At 44.0% G+C, this 20,296-nt stretch overlaps 1 protein-coding gene across 2 annotated transcripts; it reads left to right on the forward strand.

Moving 5' to 3' along the window:
• The first annotated feature begins 55 nt into the window (after window positions 1-55).
• Window positions 56-19,507, forward strand: LOC142501142 (protein NDNF-like). Of its 2 annotated transcripts, XM_075610575.1 has the most exons (5): window positions 56-396; window positions 1,095-1,413; window positions 2,477-2,660; window positions 13,576-13,703; window positions 14,427-19,507. In XM_075610575.1, the coding sequence occupies exons 2-5, from the start codon at window positions 1,404-1,406 to the stop codon at window positions 15,779-15,781; spliced, it is 1,677 nt and encodes a 558-aa protein (XP_075466690.1). In that variant the 5' UTR covers window positions 56-396; window positions 1,095-1,403; the 3' UTR covers window positions 15,782-19,507. The 2 variants fall into 2 exon arrangements, with proteins under 2 accessions (XP_075466690.1, XP_075466689.1); XM_075610574.1 differs by lacking the exon at window positions 56-396 and having other exon boundaries at window positions 801-1,413.
• The last annotated feature ends 789 nt before the right edge of the window (window positions 19,508-20,296 follow it).

The raw sequence follows: 20,296 nt of genomic DNA on the forward strand, positions 1-20,296 counted from the left end.
TGTGTATACACATGCATTCAATAATCAAAATCCATGTTGTCCTAAGTAGAGGGTTTGAACTTCGACACATAGGAGCAGGAGAAAGACAAGGCAGCTTAAATGGAACAATTCAAGTTTTTTTAATTTATTATTTTTTTAACATAGGGGTGAAGCAGGTGTCTCCGGAGTGGAACCCCATTCATTGCAGCTCTGGGGACCCCCTACTTCCAGAGACCTCCAAAGGGGGTGTCAGTATCTCGGCAAACTTTAGAGACCCAGCGCCAATCGGGCCAATAGGAAGACGGACCTGATGATGTCACAGATTCTATTAGCCCCCAGGGCGTGGGAGCTTTGAAACGTCGCTATGACATGAACTCTGCTAACCGAACGGAGTGGCTACCAGCACCCCCCAAGTAGGTAAGTATCTCCGGAAGCTGGGGGCCCTCTGAGCTGAAATTCATGGGGTTCAGCTCCGAACCGGAGACCCCCTGATTCTATCCTATGTAAAAAAAAAATCACCAGCTTGGATTGCCGAATTAAATTAAAACATTCAAAATTGAGTTTCAAACAAATGCATGTACATGAAACTTAAAACATATACGCAATAATAGTACATTATATTCAACAGCGAGCCATTGTATAAACCCCTTGGCTACCAGTAGTAGGGCTGTCTCTTCTAGCAGACGGGGTTAATCTTCATTTGATCCAACTGAGCTATGGTTAACCAACTGTGCTTTGCCACTCATGATTTATATATGGTCAGTGGGAACCTCTACAAACATAAATTGTTGGCATAATGACACGCTGTTCTATGTGCCTTCCATATATTATCCTGAAGTTCTCTTCTCTGACAGATTGCACTTGCTTGAATCACATTTCAGCCTGAACATTCATTTTAGATCCCAGTGTTTTAATGAGCTTGTGTGAGAGAAAAATCAATCACAGTACTCTATGGTATTAAAATGGTCTGCAGCATCCTATCAAAATCCTAATTCCAGATTACTAACATTAACAGTCCGGTTGTCTTTCAGTTCTATTATAGTTGGCTCTCAAGGGTTAAGTGGGTGTCCCCTCTCTCTTGCTCTCTTTCATTCAACCCCTTTATCCCTCTGCAGATCTGTCAAAGACCAACTCTGAGAATAGGGGAAAGCAATCTGCTAGTCCCAGGTTCACGGAGAATACAAATGTGAGGGAATCCTGAGTCTTATTTTCACTAAAGGAAACCTCAGATGAAATCAATGCTGTGAAACAGCAAGCCTCACACACAGGAAGAAACTTCTTTCCATCACAAGGAGACTTCCCTGCAAGAGCAGTATGAAAAATTCAGTGTCTTGGACCCTGTTTCATGTTACTTATTCATAGAAGAGAAAGTGAATTCAATTCTGTGTGAAGAGAAAAAAGGTGTTTTTGAGATCAATATTTTTATGATGAGAGGTAAGTAGATTTACCTTTTTAAAGCAATGACAATTATTGTAAAGTGTTTTGTTGGGTGTTTAACTCTGCAATGCAAATTGTGATACAGGATAAAGAAATACTCCTATCACTGCAGAATAGAGTTTATAGTCTAAACCAGGGCGTGCTCAACTCCAGTCCTCAAGCCGCCCAACAGGTCAGGTTTTCAGGGTATCCCAGCTTCAGCAAAGGTGGCTCAATCAGAGGCTCAGTCAAGACTTAGCCTCTGATGGGTCCCTGCTTCAGCACAGGTGGAGCAAACTGGTCAGGTTTTCAGGATATCCCTGCTTCAGCACAGGTGGCTAAATTAGAGGCTCGGTCTTCGACTGAGCATCTGATTGAACCACCTGTGCTGAAGCGGTGATATCCGGAATACCTGACCTGTTAGGGGGACTTGAGGACTGGAGTTGAACACCCCTGCAATAGCCCCATTCACAGAAAAGCCTATACATCTACATATATAACCTTTAGGATTGTTTCTTCCATAAAATAGGGCAGGGGTTCTCAACTCCAGTCCTCAAGCCCCCCCCCCCCCAACAGGTTTTCAGGATATCCCTGCTTCAGCACAGATGGATAAATCAGTCCCTGCTTTAGCGCAGGTGGTGTCTCAATCAGAGGCTCAGTCGAAAATTGAAGCAGGGACTGATTGAGCCACCTGTGCTGAAGCAGGGACTGATTGAGCCACATGTGCTTAAGCTGGGATATCCTGAAAACCTGACCTGTTGGGGGGGCTTGAGGACTGGAGTTGAGCACCCCTAACATAGGGGCTTGCTCTATATCCACCGACGTGGCCGATCTGGTAATTTTCAGATACAATTCCCCATTCACTTGAATGGAGCCGATTGGCTGCTCCGGCAGATATAGAATAAGCTCTTTAGCCATTTATGGAAGTTAAGGCGCTCATGTAGATGCCGATTTACATTGAATGGATTCTGCAGCAAGAACAGACACCAATAGCCATTGATTGAATGGCTTTAAACCACTGAAATAAACTTCTCTCCACAAAATCACAGTCTCTGCTAATAATGTTTGTATCACCAAATAGGTCCAACATTGTGTACGTTTGGGTTGTGCCCATACTTCATTATTCTACTAGTGAGATCCACGTGCTATACCAACATACCAACAGCTACCAGCTTTAAGAGAAACCTCTTCAACCATTATTACTCTGTTATTCTACCAGATGGCAGAGAAAGTACAATCCACCTGCTAAAAGATGTAACAAAAAGGTAAGACCTGACAGAACATGCCTCCTGATATCTTCCTTCCAAGGCAGGTTTGTGTTGTTATTTTTTTTTAATCTTTTTATTAAAGCGTTTTATACATGGGGTACAAAAAGAAAAAATGGGGGGAGGGGGAGGCTAAACACACAGTAATTTCCCAACATTTTGTATATTTTATACATTTGTGTCTCAAGACTAATATAGACAATATATGTCATCCTATAGACATTGTTTATTAACAGTAGGTTTTGTGTTGCTATACTTGTGAAGTCCAATAAAAAAAACTCTCCCCAAACATCAGAATATCCTGTCTGATTTATGGTTTGGAAAGGTGAATAGAGGTGCCAATTCTCAATTCTTTCTTATTTTAAGACCCCTTTGAAGCACTGTAGAGTAATTTTCTGATGGCCCTTATACTGATACCATTAAGCATAACAAGACTAAATTGTTCCATGACTATGAACATTAACACCAACATTTCATTCAAGAGATTATAACAAAAATGACTACAGAAAGAGTAAATGGTACATAGAAAATGGAACCGTCTTTATAAAAAAACTCAGGCATCCATATATATTTTTTTCCAAATGTTCATTGGTTTGTTTTCAAGTTGGCCCTAAAATTACAGGCGATGACTTGTAATAATCCCAAAGATTTACTCCTTACCCTTTGCATATTAAGCACCTTTTAGTTTCAATAAAAAGGCAGACAGAGTAAAATAAAAAATGAGGCACTCTTTAGTACGCTGCCCAAAGGAATTTTGTTGTAGAAGCGCATACACCCCAGAGCTACAGCACCAAGAGGGCACTGCCAAGGATCTAAATCACTGCAGATGCCTGCGGAACATGTACACAAGGCAAACAATGCATGCAAAAGCACAATATTACTCTGACAATCTTCACCAGAATACATCAAATCCAGCTAACTTCTGGAAGGTAATCAACATTATATTCCAGCCTTCTAGCCATCAACAACCAAGTCATATCACTGAGGGGGATGTTACTCTGACAAACCCCACTGACATTGCAAATGCATTTAATGATTCGTTTGTGGGGTGTGCTACTGTACTAACTTATTAGCAAAATGCAACCCAAACCACAAACTTGAACCTCACTCTGAGAGTACCCCTATAGCCCCACCCTCTCCCAACACTGATCACAATTTTCAATTGGTCCCAGTATCCAAAGAGGAGATTACACAAGCGCTCCTCAAATTAAAACAAAGCAGCCAATGTGGACCTGATTTACTGCAATCTAAGTTCCTAAGACTTGGTGCCCCAGCCATTGCCAAACCAATTGCTTCCATAGTCATCTCTATTCTGTCTGCTGGCCATATCCCTATGACCTGGAAAACTGCCAGAGTTGTCCCAATCTTCAAAAGTGGGGACAAAAACACTGTCTCAAACTACAGGCCAATCTCACTTCTCCCAATTCTATCCAAAGTCATGGAAAAATGTGTTCACTCCCAATTAAGCAATTACTATACCAAGACAAATTTCCCTATCCAATTCCAATCTGTTTTTTGCCCCAAACACTCCACTTTAACTACCCTGCAAAAAGTTTGCAATGAAATCCAGTGTGGAATGGAATAGGGACAACTCACTGGTGCAATATTCCTAGTTTTTGCAAAGGCTTTTGATACTGTTGATCATGTTATCTTGCTTAACAAACGCCAGTGCTCTGGAATAGGGTAGCATGCTTTAAACTGGTTTCATTCCAATCTACCAGCTTTATCTCCAACATGTGTCCATCTTAGGCTCTAACTCCAACCCTTTGGATATCACCTGTGGTATCCCGCAAGGCTCTGTTCTGGGGCCCCAACTCTTCTCAGTGTTCATCAATGATCTTCCTACCGCTTCTAAGGGAGCTTCAATACACATGTATGCAGATGACACAATCTTATATGCACACAGCCATAGCCTCTCCGATCTTGAACACATACTTCAATCAGACTTTTTGAGACTTGAAAATTGGATTTCCCAAAAACTGTTTTTAAACATTGACAAGACAAGACAATGGTATTTGTGACCAAGTCTAAATTTTTAAAGATTCCCATGACTAAGCTCCAGAACAGAACCAACGCAAAACCACCTTAACTCCTGTTACTAGTTTTAAATACTTGAGCATATGGTTTGACTCCTATTTAACATTTGGGAAGCACATTGATACCCTGACATCCAAAACCTATGCCAATCTAGGTGTACTTTACAGGAACAAATCCTCCCTAAATCTGCTGGTCAGAAAGCGTATCGCATAGCAGATGCTAATGCCAATTATCGACTATAGGGTCATGGTATACAGCTCGGCACCCCAAACCCACATTAGCAAACTTGAAACCCTCTACAATTCAATATGCTATTTTGTTCTCCAATGCAACTACAACACACATCACTGCAACATGCTCAAAGAACTAGATTGGTCATCACTTGAGTTTAGGCGCAAAGTTCACCTTTCCTGTCTTGCTTTCAAATACTTTCTGGGCAAGCTACACATCTATCTGAACAAGCTCCTCACCCCTACCACATGCAGCACTTATCATCTGAGATCTGACTCCAAAAGACTGCTCATGGTCCCAAGGTTCAGCAAAATATCTGGTTGCTCCTTCTCTTACCGTGCACCCCAAAACTGGAACAATCTACCGGAGACTCTCACAGCCACCACTAGTTTAAGTTCTTTCAAAACTAAAGCTGTCTCACATTTTAATCTGGGTTGTAACTTTTACATATGCCTATAATATATATTATCCCCAACTGTGCATGCTATGTCTTGTATATAATGTATACCCTGTTCACTTATGTAACTGTATTTGTAACCATGTATTATTTGTCATCTTAACTCTATGCCTGGGACATACTTGAAAATGAGAGGTAACTCTCAACGTATTACTTCCTGGTAAGACACTTTATAAATAAATTATCTTCCCAGGAGGATGAGCAGGTTTGTGGGCTCGAAATTCAGACTCCACAAACTTTTGTGTCAAGCTTTAGAAGAAACGTTAGAATGCGAGTTAAATTCGAGCCAAAACCTGACAGCGGCTCATCCTCGGATTCATTTATTTGTTGTAGAAACGAGTCAAAGTTTTGAGTTCATGAATAAAAGAAAACAATATCTCCTAGAACACAGTGTTTCCACTGCAGCAGGGGATTCTGGGAAAATACATGCAAATGAGCACAGTGTCACCTTTTTGATTCTTATCCATTTTATCATGGACCCTTATGCCACATGTATTACACAGCTATTCAGCGCACCCTGGGTTAAGAAGTGCATTTAAGAAGTAAACCTACTCACAGATACTGTATCTGTTTTTTTTTCTTTTGAGAGCCCAAGTATGCCTTGTGCTCAAATCACCATAATAATTTGGGTGCTCCTACTTGTGACCGTCGTCCCAAAGTCAGACAAGCCCTGTTACTATACCCAAATCTTTTCAGCCAGTGACCAAAGAAGGTCTTCGGTATCTTTGATGCCATCCTCCGTCAGGATTTCGGATGTCCTCTTCTTCCTTTCTTTGGCCAAAAGATCAGCAAGAAAGTCCAAGACTTTGGCTTTCGGCCACAGAATAATCACCCTGATTGTTTACAATGTCAAGCTGGGATAGGTGTCAACACGTTATATAAGTTATGGTGGGTAAAAAAGTGACCAACTCTCCCCCGTAAAGTATACAATAAATAAATATATCACTTGTGAGCGCATTCATATGTCTCAGACAGGTCTGCACCCTGCTTTTCCCAATTATATCCTAGCAAGCAGCGATCCACGGCAGCCAGGGATTCTGTCGTTTTCTAACTACAAAATTAGGCTTTCCACAATAAAGGAAATTACTTTGTAAGTGTAACGGTATTTCTGAACCGGCCTGACCCACCCAATCTCACATTGGCCCCTGTGGTCTAACCGGCCCCCATTACAGTGTGGTAGTGTCTGGTGGTGCACCTGTGGGCAACAGGACTCCTGAGTCTCCCGCATGATGGTGTGTGGGGAGGACCCGTCCAGACAGGAAACTGAGGTAGTGTGCTGAGTCTCACCTAGTTCCAGTGCAGCGCCTCCACCTCATCAGGGTCCCTGCGTCCGCATGGGGATGGTCCTGTTGAGGAACTCCTCCGTGTTGCTCCTCTCTGTACATTCACTCCACACATGTGCACGAGAGGGTTTGTGAATGAGAACATCTTTATTGATTGATGTGGGCTAGCTGCCCCTCGCAGTAGATTCTTAGCCACTCATGTCCAGTCAGTGCCTCCCTTTAAAAGGTGTATCTCTCCTTAGATAGGGATTCCCTATCCCCGCAGGGATCACTGCCCTGTGCCAGGTCCCTGGACACAGTCTCCTCTCAGTTACTATAACATAACTAGAACTCTTATTAACTCAGGCTAGTACTAGAACTTGAACTCCTGCCAGAACTGGACGCAGATCTAACTTTAGACTCAGTGCTGTGCCTTATGTACACTCTGGAAGCTGACACACCTCTGACATCACTAACCATGGAGTCAGAGCATGTGACTACTCCCATCCATACACAGGGCACCCCACCAGGGTGTGAGGGCAAACCTCCATAATCACTGCTGGCATGCCCACAACTTACCAGGCCTTACTGTCAGCAGGAGAAATGACTGTAGCCATTTTACATGACCGCTACATTCTCCCCCTGGTGAATCCCATCGTCCTCGCTGGGACCTAAATTTGTATACCCTTTTCCAGGAAGCACTGAAATACAACACATAATTAGATTAACTTCACGTACAATTTCCATGGTGTATAACAAAAAATGACTTCAGTACATTCCGCCAAGCCCGCCCCGACCAGCAGCCACGAACCCGCGTAATGTATATGTACCCCCTAAAAATAGTGACTCGGGTCCGGTTTCTTAACCTCTCTACCGCCCATGTCCAGGACCGTGACGTGATAGTGCCTAGGCAGTCCCCTCTCAGGCCTATATGTCACCCTGTGCTTGTAAATATTTCTCCCTATGCCCCATACCCGCACTAAGTGCTCTATGCGCTCCTCGGCCTTCTTCCCTATCACAGAACTCCCTCTTCCTACTAAGTGCATTTCAATGGCCTCCCTAAGCCACCTATCCCGGTTGTCCTCTATCTCATCCATGAGAGGCTCAGGGACATACGGGTACTCCAACCCGTGGGATGATTTATACCGAGCCATTATGGTCCTCTCGGCCCTACTTATCCTGGTCAGGTCAGCCTTACCTGCCCTCCCAGGTAACACCCATGATAGGGGCTCATCAGGGTCCACGGGGTCTGATAGGATGCTAGGACCCATGGATTCTATCTCCCTATGCTCAATCTGCAGCCACCGCTCCTGCAACTCTCTATCCCTTTGTTCAGGTGTGAATTCTCCCACAGCCCACCAGTAATCCACTACATCTTCTCGCCGGATGAGGAACCGAGTGCGGTCCATCCACGCGGAGTACCCTTCGAATAGTGGGGCCCACCAACGGTTCTCTCTAAATTTATTTGACCCCCCTGACTCCCTATCATCTTCAAGGGAAAATACCCCCGACGACCGTTCAGATCGCGGTACAGACCACCTAGAAGATCCCGGGGCCTTTTTCACCGTCGCAGGAACTGCAGGGGGCAACCACCGGCCTACCGCAGCCACTCTCAACTCTCCCCCTCCCCGAGAATCGCCCTCCGTAGCGCCACTGCGCTGTCTTTCCCCAGTCCATCTCCCTTCTCCCCCTGGTGATATGTCCACAGATTCCAAACTAGGCGGGGAACCCGGGGACCGTGTGATTGGGGCAGGGGTTTTAGCTAGGGCATGGGATTGGGCGTATGGGCAAGAGATTGGACCCCACGGGGTTACGACCCGTTCCTGGCTGTCCGTAGACTGGTCCAATGAGGATATCTCACCCTCCTCAGTCCTTGGACCGCCCATCCAACTCCTGGGCCTTGTAGGTGATCGGGGACCTTCCCCCGATCGCCGAAGCGTCGCTGCATTCTTTCTAGGGGTTCCGCTGTCGCCACCGGAAGTGATGTCCTCCCCGGAACCGGAAACACCGTCATCGCGGGTTGGACCCCCATTCGGGATCTCTTCTTCGATGTCGACATCCGGAAGCTCCGCCGTCGTCTTCACCGGAAGTGATGCCGTCTCTCCACGTGCGCCTGCGGCCTGGCATGGCCTCTCTACTCCTACACCGTCTGCGGGGGCAAGGTAAGTGAAGGGACTCCTCTTACCCGTCCGCAGGGGTGCCGGCATCTCTCGTCCATCGTCGCCACGTTCTGAGGCGGAGGGACTCCGTCTCTCGGCTCGCCGATCTGCAGGGGACGTTCTGTCTTTCTGACAGCTGCCACTCACCCCACGGGGTGTCGTCCGTCCTGGGTCCCTCTTGGATCCCGATTTCGCCACCGCTAATTCACGGAGGTCCTCATCTGAGTAATCTCCCTTCCCGGATCTCGGGGTCACCGAGCGGGGCGAAATTCCTGTCTCTGCGCGGTCGGGAAGCGACCCGACCGCCTCGGTCGATACTGACCCAGCCGACTTGGTCGACTCCAGTCCCCTTTCTCCGGGACTCGCACGGTTGGCCATAGTGCGCCAGGGGACTCGGCGGAGCGCTTAGGCATGTCCCCCGGGGGGTCAGCAGGTTGAATGGGTATAAATGTGGGCATGGGCCACAGATATAATGTCCCGCAATGTGGGCAATGTGCCGCCATCTTGACAGTGCCTCCGGGCAGCCCGCATTGTAGGCAGAGCCCGACCACCGTCTCGGTGTTAGCCACCCTTACTACTAGTAGCCCGCCGGGTACTGAGTAGGGCTGGGTGGAGACCATAGTTCCCACAGCGGAGGGGCAGGCCATTCTCTTTGTGGGGACCACTTTCAGTGTGGGTCTCTCCAGGTCAGTGGTTCCTCGTGACTGACCGGTAGAAACTTCTGGGCCAGCCTCTTCCTGCTTCGGCTCCTCCTTCCTCTGACATAGCTGGAACCCGCCCCCAGGGGTTGCAATTATGGGCGGGTCCCACAGGGGAATATCATGCCCCTTAATTAAGGCCGCGCCTTTCTCAGTCCTGGTGGGCGCGGTCTGCGTTTTCGCGCCAGTTTCCTCCTCAGAGCTGGATTCTTTTCCCGCGGCTAGTTCCCGCCTTCTCCTTGCAGCAGCTTTGCGTGCAAAATATCCCTCTTTCTTGCAAATCATTTCCGCGGCCGGAACTACTTTTTGTAGTGGCGCCGTCTGGATATCAGTCCCTGGGCCCAGTGGGTGCATTCCCACAGGCCATAGTTGAAAGTCACTCCCCCTGGTGGAAATCAGGGGAGGGTCCCATAGACTAAGCGGTTGACTCAGCACAGGGGCCGAGTGAGTCACTGTCCATGAAGGCGCAGCCATAGCTTTCGCGCCATGCCCCCCATCAGGGCGGGGCTCTGCTGTTAGCGCCATTCCCGGCCAGCTCTTTGCAAGTTCTGCATCAGCCATTTCCTCTGTGACTGTCCCATGCGGTTTCCCTAGCAAGCGGGAACCGCCATTTTGGTTGGCTTTTAAGCCCAAAAAGTCAGTTTGTTTGCTCTCCTCGCGGGGTTCTCTCCCAATTATTACAATTTCCTCACACTCTTCAAGGGTGGCCCCTCGGTGTCCCAGACAGGATAAAAACGGGGCAGCCACGGCCTTCGCTCCGCTCCAGAGCAGATTGGTTAACGATAACACGGCGACAGTTTGCTCTTCAGTGGGGCGCACGCCACGGGTGCCCTCCCCATCAGCCTCTGGTCGCCATTTCGTGTTCTCCGCACCACGCGGATCCTCCATTCTCTCGTAACAGTTATTGTACATGGGACTCTGTGGGGCAGCCTCCACATCAGTACAATAAAGATTGCTCAGATGCACCACCACATGTGTACCTGATCTAGGCTGGACTCATGTTGCACTACCTCAGGCTAGGCTCACTCTCTCAGTGTCTGCTGTGACTCCTTCCTCCCAGTCTGTGCTCCCTATGGTAAGTGTCTGGAATGGCTAGAGTACTCTGGCTCTGCCATGCAGTACTTGGGGCGTCTACCTCTCTTGGTCAGCCTAGCGCAGACCCTCTCCAGGATTCCTGACCACGTTAACAGGCTATCCCTTCTGGCGTCCTACCAACTAGCACTGCCTCAAAGTGACTCGGTCAGCTATAGCCCGGCTCCAGACCCCTCACTCCTTTCAGGCACCTAGGTCGTCCCTGCGAACTGACAATATCCCGTCAGCCCCTTGACCACCCCTAGGTCCGTCCCTACGCAGCGCAGAGTGGCAGCAGACTCTCTCCCTGTTTCCCAGTGTGCCTAGCTAGAGCCTGTCCTGATGACAGATCTGATCTCAGCAGCTTGTCTCCAAATGTAACGGTATTTCTGAACCGGCCTGACCCACCCAATCTCACATTGGCCCCTGTGGTCTAACCGGCCCCCATTACAGTGTGGTAGTGTCTGGTGGTGCACCTGTGGGCAACAGGACTCCTGAGTCTCCCGCATGATGGTGTGTGGGGAGGACCCGTCCAGACAGGCAGCTGAGGTAGTGTGCTGAGTCTCACCTAGTTCCAGTGCAGCGCCTCCACCTCATCAGGGTCCCTGCGTCCGCATGGGGATGGTCCTGTTGAGGAACTCCTCCGTGGTGCTCCTCTCTGTACATTCACTCCACACATGTACACGAGAGGGTTTGTGAATGAGAACATCTTTATTGATTGATGTGGGCTAGCTGCCCCTCGCAGTAGATTCTTAGCCACTCATGTCCAGTCAGTGCCTCCCTTTAAAAGGTGTATCTCTCCTTAGATAGGGATTCCCTATCCCGCAGGGATCACTGCCCTGTGCCAGGTCCCTGGACACAGTCTCCTCTCAGTTACTATAACATAACTAGAACTCTTATTAACTCAGGCTAGTACTAGAACTTGAACTCCTGCCAGAACTGGACTCAGATCTAACTTTAGACTCAGTGCTGTGCCTTATGTACACTCTGGAAGCTGACACACCTCTGACATCACTAACCATGGAGTCAGAGCATGTGACTACTCCCATCCATACACAGGGCACCCCACCAGGGTGTGAGGGCAAACCTCCATAATTACTGCTGGCATGCCCACAACTTACCAGGCCTTACTGTCAGCAGGAGAGATGCCTGTAGCCATTTTACATGACCGCTACATAAGGATCTGCATTTTCCACGCAAAGGTAGTTTTTACACCAACTTTTCAGATCTCGCAAATATTTTCATCTACTGTAGGAGTTTGTGCATTAATGGGCATCACCAAACATGAGTGTTTCACTCTATGTAAAATATCCCATCCACTCAATGGGATGAGCTGTGCAGGCAGCTTTGCTAATACAGTACTACTTATTGCTCACCGGCAGTTGTATGTCTGTTCATACACTGGATATAGTAATTCCAGTCTCTTCGAGATGTTAAAGGTTAGCTGTATCTCATCTGAAAATGTTGTCAACCTACCTACAGCATGAAGTGTGTTGTGAGGATAATGTGCTTACTTGTTTTATACTGGAACCATCCATGACTGCTCCTTTCCTACAATCCACTGAGTACCAGGCTTGGCAATACTACCAACTAAGATACTCAGGAGTTAAATGGCAACCCACCACATTATCATATCCTTATCATACCCTTGAAAAGTTTCTATAAATTGGAAAAAGTCTGCTTTGTTAATAAATATTATGTTCTAAATACCCACGACCATACAGGTTGTGTATTTATAGTCTTTTATATAAATGTGGCCACATGTCTTTCTTACCAAATTGGCTGCTGGTATGTAATGAATTTCAGATCCACAATGCCATATGCACTCTTACTTTTCTCTTTTCTTTCTATAAAAGCAAAATGGGCTGCATTCTGGAGGGATTTAATTTCAGCCACCTACCCATAAACGTTGGTATAGAATTACAGTTTAAGAACTGTTTCCACCTTGGCCATCTGTGGCGACGGAAAACATCCCGTAATAGTGCAAACTAAGGTCTGCGTTACAGTCCCACACAAAGACAATGTATTTTGTATTTTAATTGTTGTTGTATACAAGGCTTTCCTGATAAACTACTGTTTCTTAAACCTGGGTAATACATGACATTAAGATTGGATTGGTGTTATTTCACATTTGTTTCAAAATCACTTATATCCCATGTGATAGATGTATATGTCAATGTGTCAGGGCTTTTTTTGGGGTAAGTATTGTAACTAAACACATATGATATATTTATAATAGTGTGAATAGTTCTGCCAATAAAGAATGTCATGACACTGTGCAAAATGTAATCACGTTTTGTTTCTAAGCAGGAGTGCAATCAGAATCTGTGATTGGGGGTGCAGTGTTTACCTGCCCTCACTATCGACTTTGCATCATAATGTGACGCAGCATCATCATGACATCACTGTGTCAAAGGTGGCGCGTTGCCATGTGCTGCAGCTGCATTACATAGCAATGCGTTACCATGTGATGTTGCATCACAATGACGCCAATGGGGAGGGCTGCTCCGTTATAGTCCCTGGCAATCATTTCCCGGCAATCGGTTCCTTGCTGTGAGGGAGTGCGTTGGGCTTCTGTAAGCGCAATACCAATTCTGGGTGGGGGGAATGCATCCTTACACCCTTGCACCTTCCCTGGTTGCGCTACTGTTTCTTGGAGAGAACACATCTATTAACCTCCTTTTTATCCAACAGCCCCACACCGGGGGTGGGCAACTCCAGTTCTCAAGGGCCACCAACAGGTTAGGTTTTCAGGATACCCCTACTTCCGCTCAGGTGGCCCAGTCAAAGACTGATTGATCCACATGTGCTGAAGCAGGTATATTCTGAAAACATGACCTGTTGGTGGACATGAGGACTGGAGTTGGCCACCCCTGGTGTGGGGAAACTGTTACTCATCGACGGAACATTTTGTTTAGTTTGTTATAACATGTTATTTCCTACATTTCTTCAAGACAACACTGCTAGTAACCTCATTAAACCGTTGCTTGTTTATCTCAGGTACTACTTTGCTTTGGAAGGATACACTATGCCTCAATTCTCAATTACGGTCACACCCTGTGATGTGCCCATTGAATGGAATATCCTACATTACAAAGCTTCACACGTGTTCCATGGAAAAGTGCCAGGTACGAAGATCAAAATATGTGTAGAAATGGCTTGAAGGCATTCAATTTTTTTTTCCATGATTTATTCTTAAATATGAAGTTTGTGCTTCACTCAACGCTTCACAAAATGAAATACATTTGCTTAATAGTTAAACTCAGTCAGTGCAGACATAAGGGCTATGGGCATAAAATAATATAAGAGAAGAGTTCCTGTTCTGAGCTTCAAGTCTAATCAAAGTGAGACGTTAGAATAGTAAAGATGATTTAAGAACACTGTAGCATTTTAATGAAAGACTAGTTGTAGCTGTAGTTGGATTGGGACTGATTTTAACCACCACAAATATTAGAAAACGTCTAAAAAAAAAATACATTGGGTGATATTTAAAATAATTATTGTGTGTATATATACCAGACGTCTGTATATGCCTCAAAAATTGAGCATAAGCGAATCATGTATTGCTTTTATGATATTTATTTGTCAAAATGTTGTATAACAGATCATAGACACATTTATGAAATTCCTTTTAGTTGTTGACCTAATTCCTGATTGTAATTTAATTATTTTAATACCTTTCTGGAGAACGTAATTGGGATCTGCATCTCAATTTGAACTGTGTGTATGATTAATGGGAACGGTCATGGTGCTGCTAATGGAATTAGGTATACATAGCAATATTAGCAATAACAGAATATTACTGAAAACACCTCCGTTTAAAGGCATACTATCACTTAATTTTGTTCTAGATGATTACAGACCTTCCGATGATCCGACGTCTCAAACACATTATAAGACCGTGTCTACTCTTTTCCATTACAAAGGAAACTCTGTAGAGACCTATGTTGGAACATCTTCCTATTCCTCCCTCTTCATGCTGGAATTTCTATCAACTGAGAGAGACACTCACATCACGGTGTACCTAACGACTGATCTAGCACATGCAAACCTATTTCCGGAGCTTCCAACAGATCCCCGCATTGATGTCACTACTATCAGCCATAACTCTATTACTTTAGTCTGGAAATCAAGTCCCTCTGCCCTGAAAAAAAAGGAAAATATTGAATATTGTCTTCTAGTGAATGAAAAGCACAATTATAAAAGCATGTGTGCAGCTGAGACAGCTCTACGATCCGCTGGGGGGAAATGGCCAAAGTTATCAGCCCTTCCTGTCTTGCCATATCTACATGAACCTCAACGTGTAATGCTTTTGTCTAACAGAGAATTTAGCATTATCCACAAAGCCAGTAATGTAGATGTCAGGCAGGTATGCATTGGTAACAAGAATACCTACATGGTGTCTAATTTAAGCCCTAACACTCAGTATTACTTTGATGTGTTTGTAGTCAACCTCTATACCAATGCCAGTGCTGCATATACAGGAACCTTTGCAAAGACTTGGGAGGAGCCTAAACCGAAGGTCACACAACTGAAGGATGGGAAAATCATTCAACTTAACCTTGATGGCAAAAGACAAAAAATCCATAGCTTTCAATATCAGGCAAAGCATAAAAAAGTCCAGTTCACATTTCAGTCATGTAGAGGCCAAGTACGAGCTCAGATACTAAAGAATGGTAAAATGTTAGTGTCAGAAACCATTCAAAGTTTAAGGCATATTACACTAAAAGGCAAGTTGATGGATAAATACTTAGTTGTACTAAAATCAGGAGCGCATAGGTCAAATTCTTCTGTAATGATCCAGGCATCTTCTTACATCCACAAGCTACTGTTTCCCTTCTTTCCAGATAGCTTAAAAATCAAGTCTTTCAACAAACTAAGAACTTGTAACTCAATCACAATAGCTTGGCTTGGTACACAGGAGCGGAGTATGTACTGTGTGTATAAGAAGAAGATGCAAGAAGATCAAGTTTGGAGAGAGCTAACTAGTGTTGATAGGTGCTCTGGGCCTGAACTTCGGCCAAAGTCGGAGAAAGTTTCATGCAAATACTTTCATGATATCAACCTCCAAAGAGCAGTGACCACCGAGACCATAGGTGACCTGGATATAGGTACCTCATACTTGCTGGATGTGTATCTCGTGGGATCATCAGGGATACTAGTGAGGTATCAAAGCAAAGTGGTGAAGACAAGAAAAAAATGTTGAAGGTTGAGCCAAACACTTTCTATATTAATAACTAATGTTAGATGAAAAAATAAACAAACAGCGAGATGTTCATTTTTACCTTTGGAGGGAGACACTGTGGGACCTATTCTAGTAGCTCCGAAGTTATTATTGCCAAACCGCATGGTTTAGCATGTTCAGAAGTCGCAGAATGAGATGGGAGAAAAAGCTCTACAGTATATTCTCTGTTGCAAACCGCTTCGTCTAACCTGCTTCTATAGAAAGTGTCAGACCCACACAGTTTAATAGCCCAATTTCAAAACGCCCGGATTGTACTTGCTTTAGAAGTGGAATAACCTGAAGGTGGTGCTAACTCCTTTCAGAGCCTGAAATAGAGCTTTTGCGTGGTGGTGGCGTTCCAACTTAGTAGTGTATATTTAAATGAGTCACACATTCAAAAATATATCCATACGATCAATAAGCCTAAGGGCCCTTATGATGAAGGGCGTACCAGTGTTAGATCAAACAGGATTAGAACTCACAACCCTGCAATTCAGGGCAGCAGCTCTAGCAATGAACTAAACCAGATGCTGGGAAACTCCAGTGTCACATATCTCTCAGGTATCTCAGGTGTGCTCCTTTTTGTGCACAAGGCACATTGAACTGGCAACCAGAAAGTGGAAATGGTCTGCTTTTAACGGAAGCAAGGGGAAGGGGGCTACGAGTATGAGTAGTAGAGCTTGAGGAGAAATATATACAACTGGAGATACTACTAAGTTGTCTTCGATCCTCCTTGCAATTCTTATCTCACCTGCCTTGAGGTGGCGAGAAAAAAAATGGGAGTTGTATGAAGCGGTTTAGCCTTTTGCACTTTTCGGAGCTACCAGAATACAGCTATTTGCAAAAAAATGTGAGTTTGGTCATTCCGCAAGGATTTGCACAGCCGGAATGAAACCGCTTCTAAAAAAGCGGTTTGGACATGCAATAAGGGCTTTTCAGAATAGCAAAGAATGCCAATCCAATTCTAAAGTGTACTTTAGAATAGTTTGTCAAACTTCTGAACAACTAGAATAGGCCCATTGGGGCTTAGTCTAGTATCTCGGAAGTTGTCTTGTTCATGTTCACAAGAAGCTAAATGAAATGCGAAAAAAAAAACCTATTCTCTATTGCAAATCAATTCTTCAAACCCGCTTCTAAAACAAAGTGACAAACCGCCTGGTTTAACAGTCGCCACGCTCAGATTGTACGCGCTTTAGAAGCGGAGTGACCAGAGGTGGTGCTAACTCCACCCCCAGTCTGTCGTATGGGTTTTTCTCTCCCAGCCAAATCCATATTTCAGGCTCTGGATATAACTCTGAATAGGGTTGTAATGTCGCTCACCAAAAGGTTATCAAGGATATGTACATATAGATAGGGGTGCATACGGTGACAGACAGGTTATACATACAATAATTACAGTTGCTTAAATTACAGCGAACTATATATACCTACACTGCTCTACCCACTCCCTGCACCCACTCCCTGTTTCTTTTAATAATTGTTGTTGTCTTTGCATATGTGTTAAATAAACTGTTTTTATATATATCTCTTTCATATGGTTTATGGGTTTTTTTACCCAGGGATTGAATTATTCCCAGCCATTATAGTAGAGGGAGTGCAAATAGGATTTATTTTGGGTTATCTCAACCCTACACCCTGTCCTCTGGATATAACTCGCAATCCCAATCTCTCCAGTCTTTAGGTGGTGGTAAAAAAAAATCTACTTTTTGGAAGCGGTTTGCATGACGGAACTAGTAGAACAGCAGCTGTGGGTAAATCATTTGAGTTTGAGACTTTTTTGACAAACCGATCGGATTGTCAGAGCAGAGTGAAATCGCTTCTAAAAATAGCCATTCAGACACGGTTTGGACATTCAATAAGGTCTTGCAGTAAAGCAAAGCACACCAATCCATTTCTAAAGTGCACTTTAGAGACGGTTTGTCACACTTCGGAGTTACTAGAATAGGCTTCTTAGTGTTATATTTCAAAAGATGTGTCAACACAATTATCAGCTCTTTTGGGGAGGGTCTCCTGTTCTTAATGTTTGCTTTTATGTGTTAAGTAGAGATGGGCGCACCTGACAATGTACGTTCTGCGGATTTTCTGCAGATTTTTGGGTACAATCCGATCTGCGCATGGAATCCACAGGCGAATTGGGAGCTCCTAAATCCGTGCAGATTCTTCGGAATCCACCCTCAGATTCCGTTCACGTGGATTCTTTGAAATTCGCAGGCTCATATAATAGCAATCCGGTTTATGTATTTAATTTTATTTTTAATACCCGTTTATTGATATATCGCTATATAATTTATATAATAGACACAGAGACAATACAGAAGAAGCAGCCAGACCAACTGGACACACACAGACAGGGGTCAGTCCAGTCAGTCACAGAGGTCATTGTTACGCTACTGGTTTTATTAACTAAATAATGTATAAATGTTTGACCTGCAGTACTACAGCAGCAGCCCTAACCAACCCGCAGCCAAACTGGGCCTACAACATGGCTTATACTTTACACTGCACCCTTATTTATATACTCCTCTCATAATAAATTAATTTGTGAATTGTGATTCCTTTTGTGTATTTTCAGTGATAGCAAAAAAAAAAAAACCTGAACCTGCCTTTTTGAGATCAGCGGAAATCCGCACATGAAAGGAATTTGCAAATCCGCGGCAGTTTGGAATTTGGGCGAAAAATGTTATCTATTTCTAGTTTGAAGCGCTTATTCCCATTATATATTACAGCTCATGTTATTCTGTAGCATATGGTACTGCTGTGAAGCGCTATGTACGTGGTTGGTGCTATGTAAATAAATACATACATATGGATTAGGGAGGAGATATTTAATGCGCATTTTATAATGGCGTGTGAAAGCTTTGGTTTCTATCAATTTTTTCCCCTTTTGTGCATCACGTAAACTGCCAAGTACTTTTTCTACTAATGTAACAAATGTATTTCTATGTTGTATATTTGACACAGGATTATTGATTACTATTTCTGTATGTGATTTATGCAGATTGCTCTGATAAACTACCCCAATTTCTGTTTTCTCTCTGATGTGTGTGGGGTGGAGGGTTGCAGATTTCACTACATTTGCACCAAAAATGAATTATTTTAATATATTGAAATTCTTAAATATATTGTGTTTTTGCACTTACACCATTTTTGAAGATAACATTTTCTCCCTTTTAGACTTTCTAAAACCTAAATATTTTCTTGATATGTTTAACAGTTTTCTGTTAAAATTCCACATTTTACATGATGATGTCATCAAGCATAGCTAACGCCACTTAATCCTTGCTTGGGGTCCCATTCTGCCTTGACCATTAATCGCTGGCTGCGATGCTGTCTGGCCTCCTTAATTCTCCAATTTCTTTTTGGCCATTGTACATATTAGTTTCTATATTTTGATCATTTCCAGCCCCAGAAGTTTGTATTCGGATAATGGTTCTGAAAATCTTGGTTAAAGAGTAGCAACACAGTATAATGAATTCAGGTCATTATCTTGTATATTATCAAATATGTATGTGTAGAAACAGTAGAAATTATTTTAAATGCTCTTCATTTTGCATATAATCATACATAATCAAATAGTTAATTTGTGTATGTTTCTGCACATCAATACCGAAGCTATACTGTATACGCTGTACACATTATGTTCCTGACGTTTTTGTATTCAAATTTTATAATCCCAATGTGATTGTTATTGTTTTGTGCACAGAATTAAAAAAAAATAAAAAATAATGAAAAAAAAGACCTTGTATTTGTTGTTTTCTGGTCAATGGGATTTCACTGTGGTCCATACATCATAGGAGAACTATTTTAATTTGATGGAAAAAGTAAGTAAGCCTCCACTGCAGTGTTTCTGTTACTGTGAATGCAATTACATTTCTAACAATACAGATAGCACCGGATTTGCATGTATTAATAGAGCAATATTTGGCATCAATAAGCTAGCAGATGCAGTATAGGAGCATGGTTCTGTGAGTCATTGCAAAAAAGTTTCTTAATTTTACACACACATAAACATATATATGTATGGAGAGATAAACACACACACATTTTATATATATATATATATATATAACTCAAAAGATGTTTGTCTGTGGGTTTGTGCGCGATCTCTTTGGCTGTCATTGCCTGTCAAGTTCTCTCATTGACTGACTGCGGGGCAGGCCTTAGCTCTCATTGGCTCCCATTGGCTGACTACGGGGCGGGCCTTGGCTCTCATTGGATCTCGCGGTCTCTGAGGGTGAAGAAACCTGGCATCACTCCAGCAAGAGAGGGGGAGCAGGAAAATTAAATCCCGGGCAACACGGGTATATCAGCTAGTGATAAATAAAATTTTCATTTTTAATACTTTGTCGAGAATCTTTTGCAGGCAATGACTGCTCGAAGTCTGGAACGCATGGACATCACCAAACACTGTTTTTCCTCCTTTGTGATGATTTGCCAGGCCTTTACTGCAGCTGTCTTCAGTTGTTGTTTGTTCGTGGGGTTTTCTGCCTTAAGTTT

Source organism: Ascaphus truei, chromosome 8 (assembly GCF_040206685.1).
Source record: "Ascaphus truei isolate aAscTru1 chromosome 8, aAscTru1.hap1, whole genome shotgun sequence".
Lineage (NCBI taxonomy): Eukaryota > Metazoa > Chordata > Amphibia > Anura > Ascaphidae > Ascaphus > Ascaphus truei.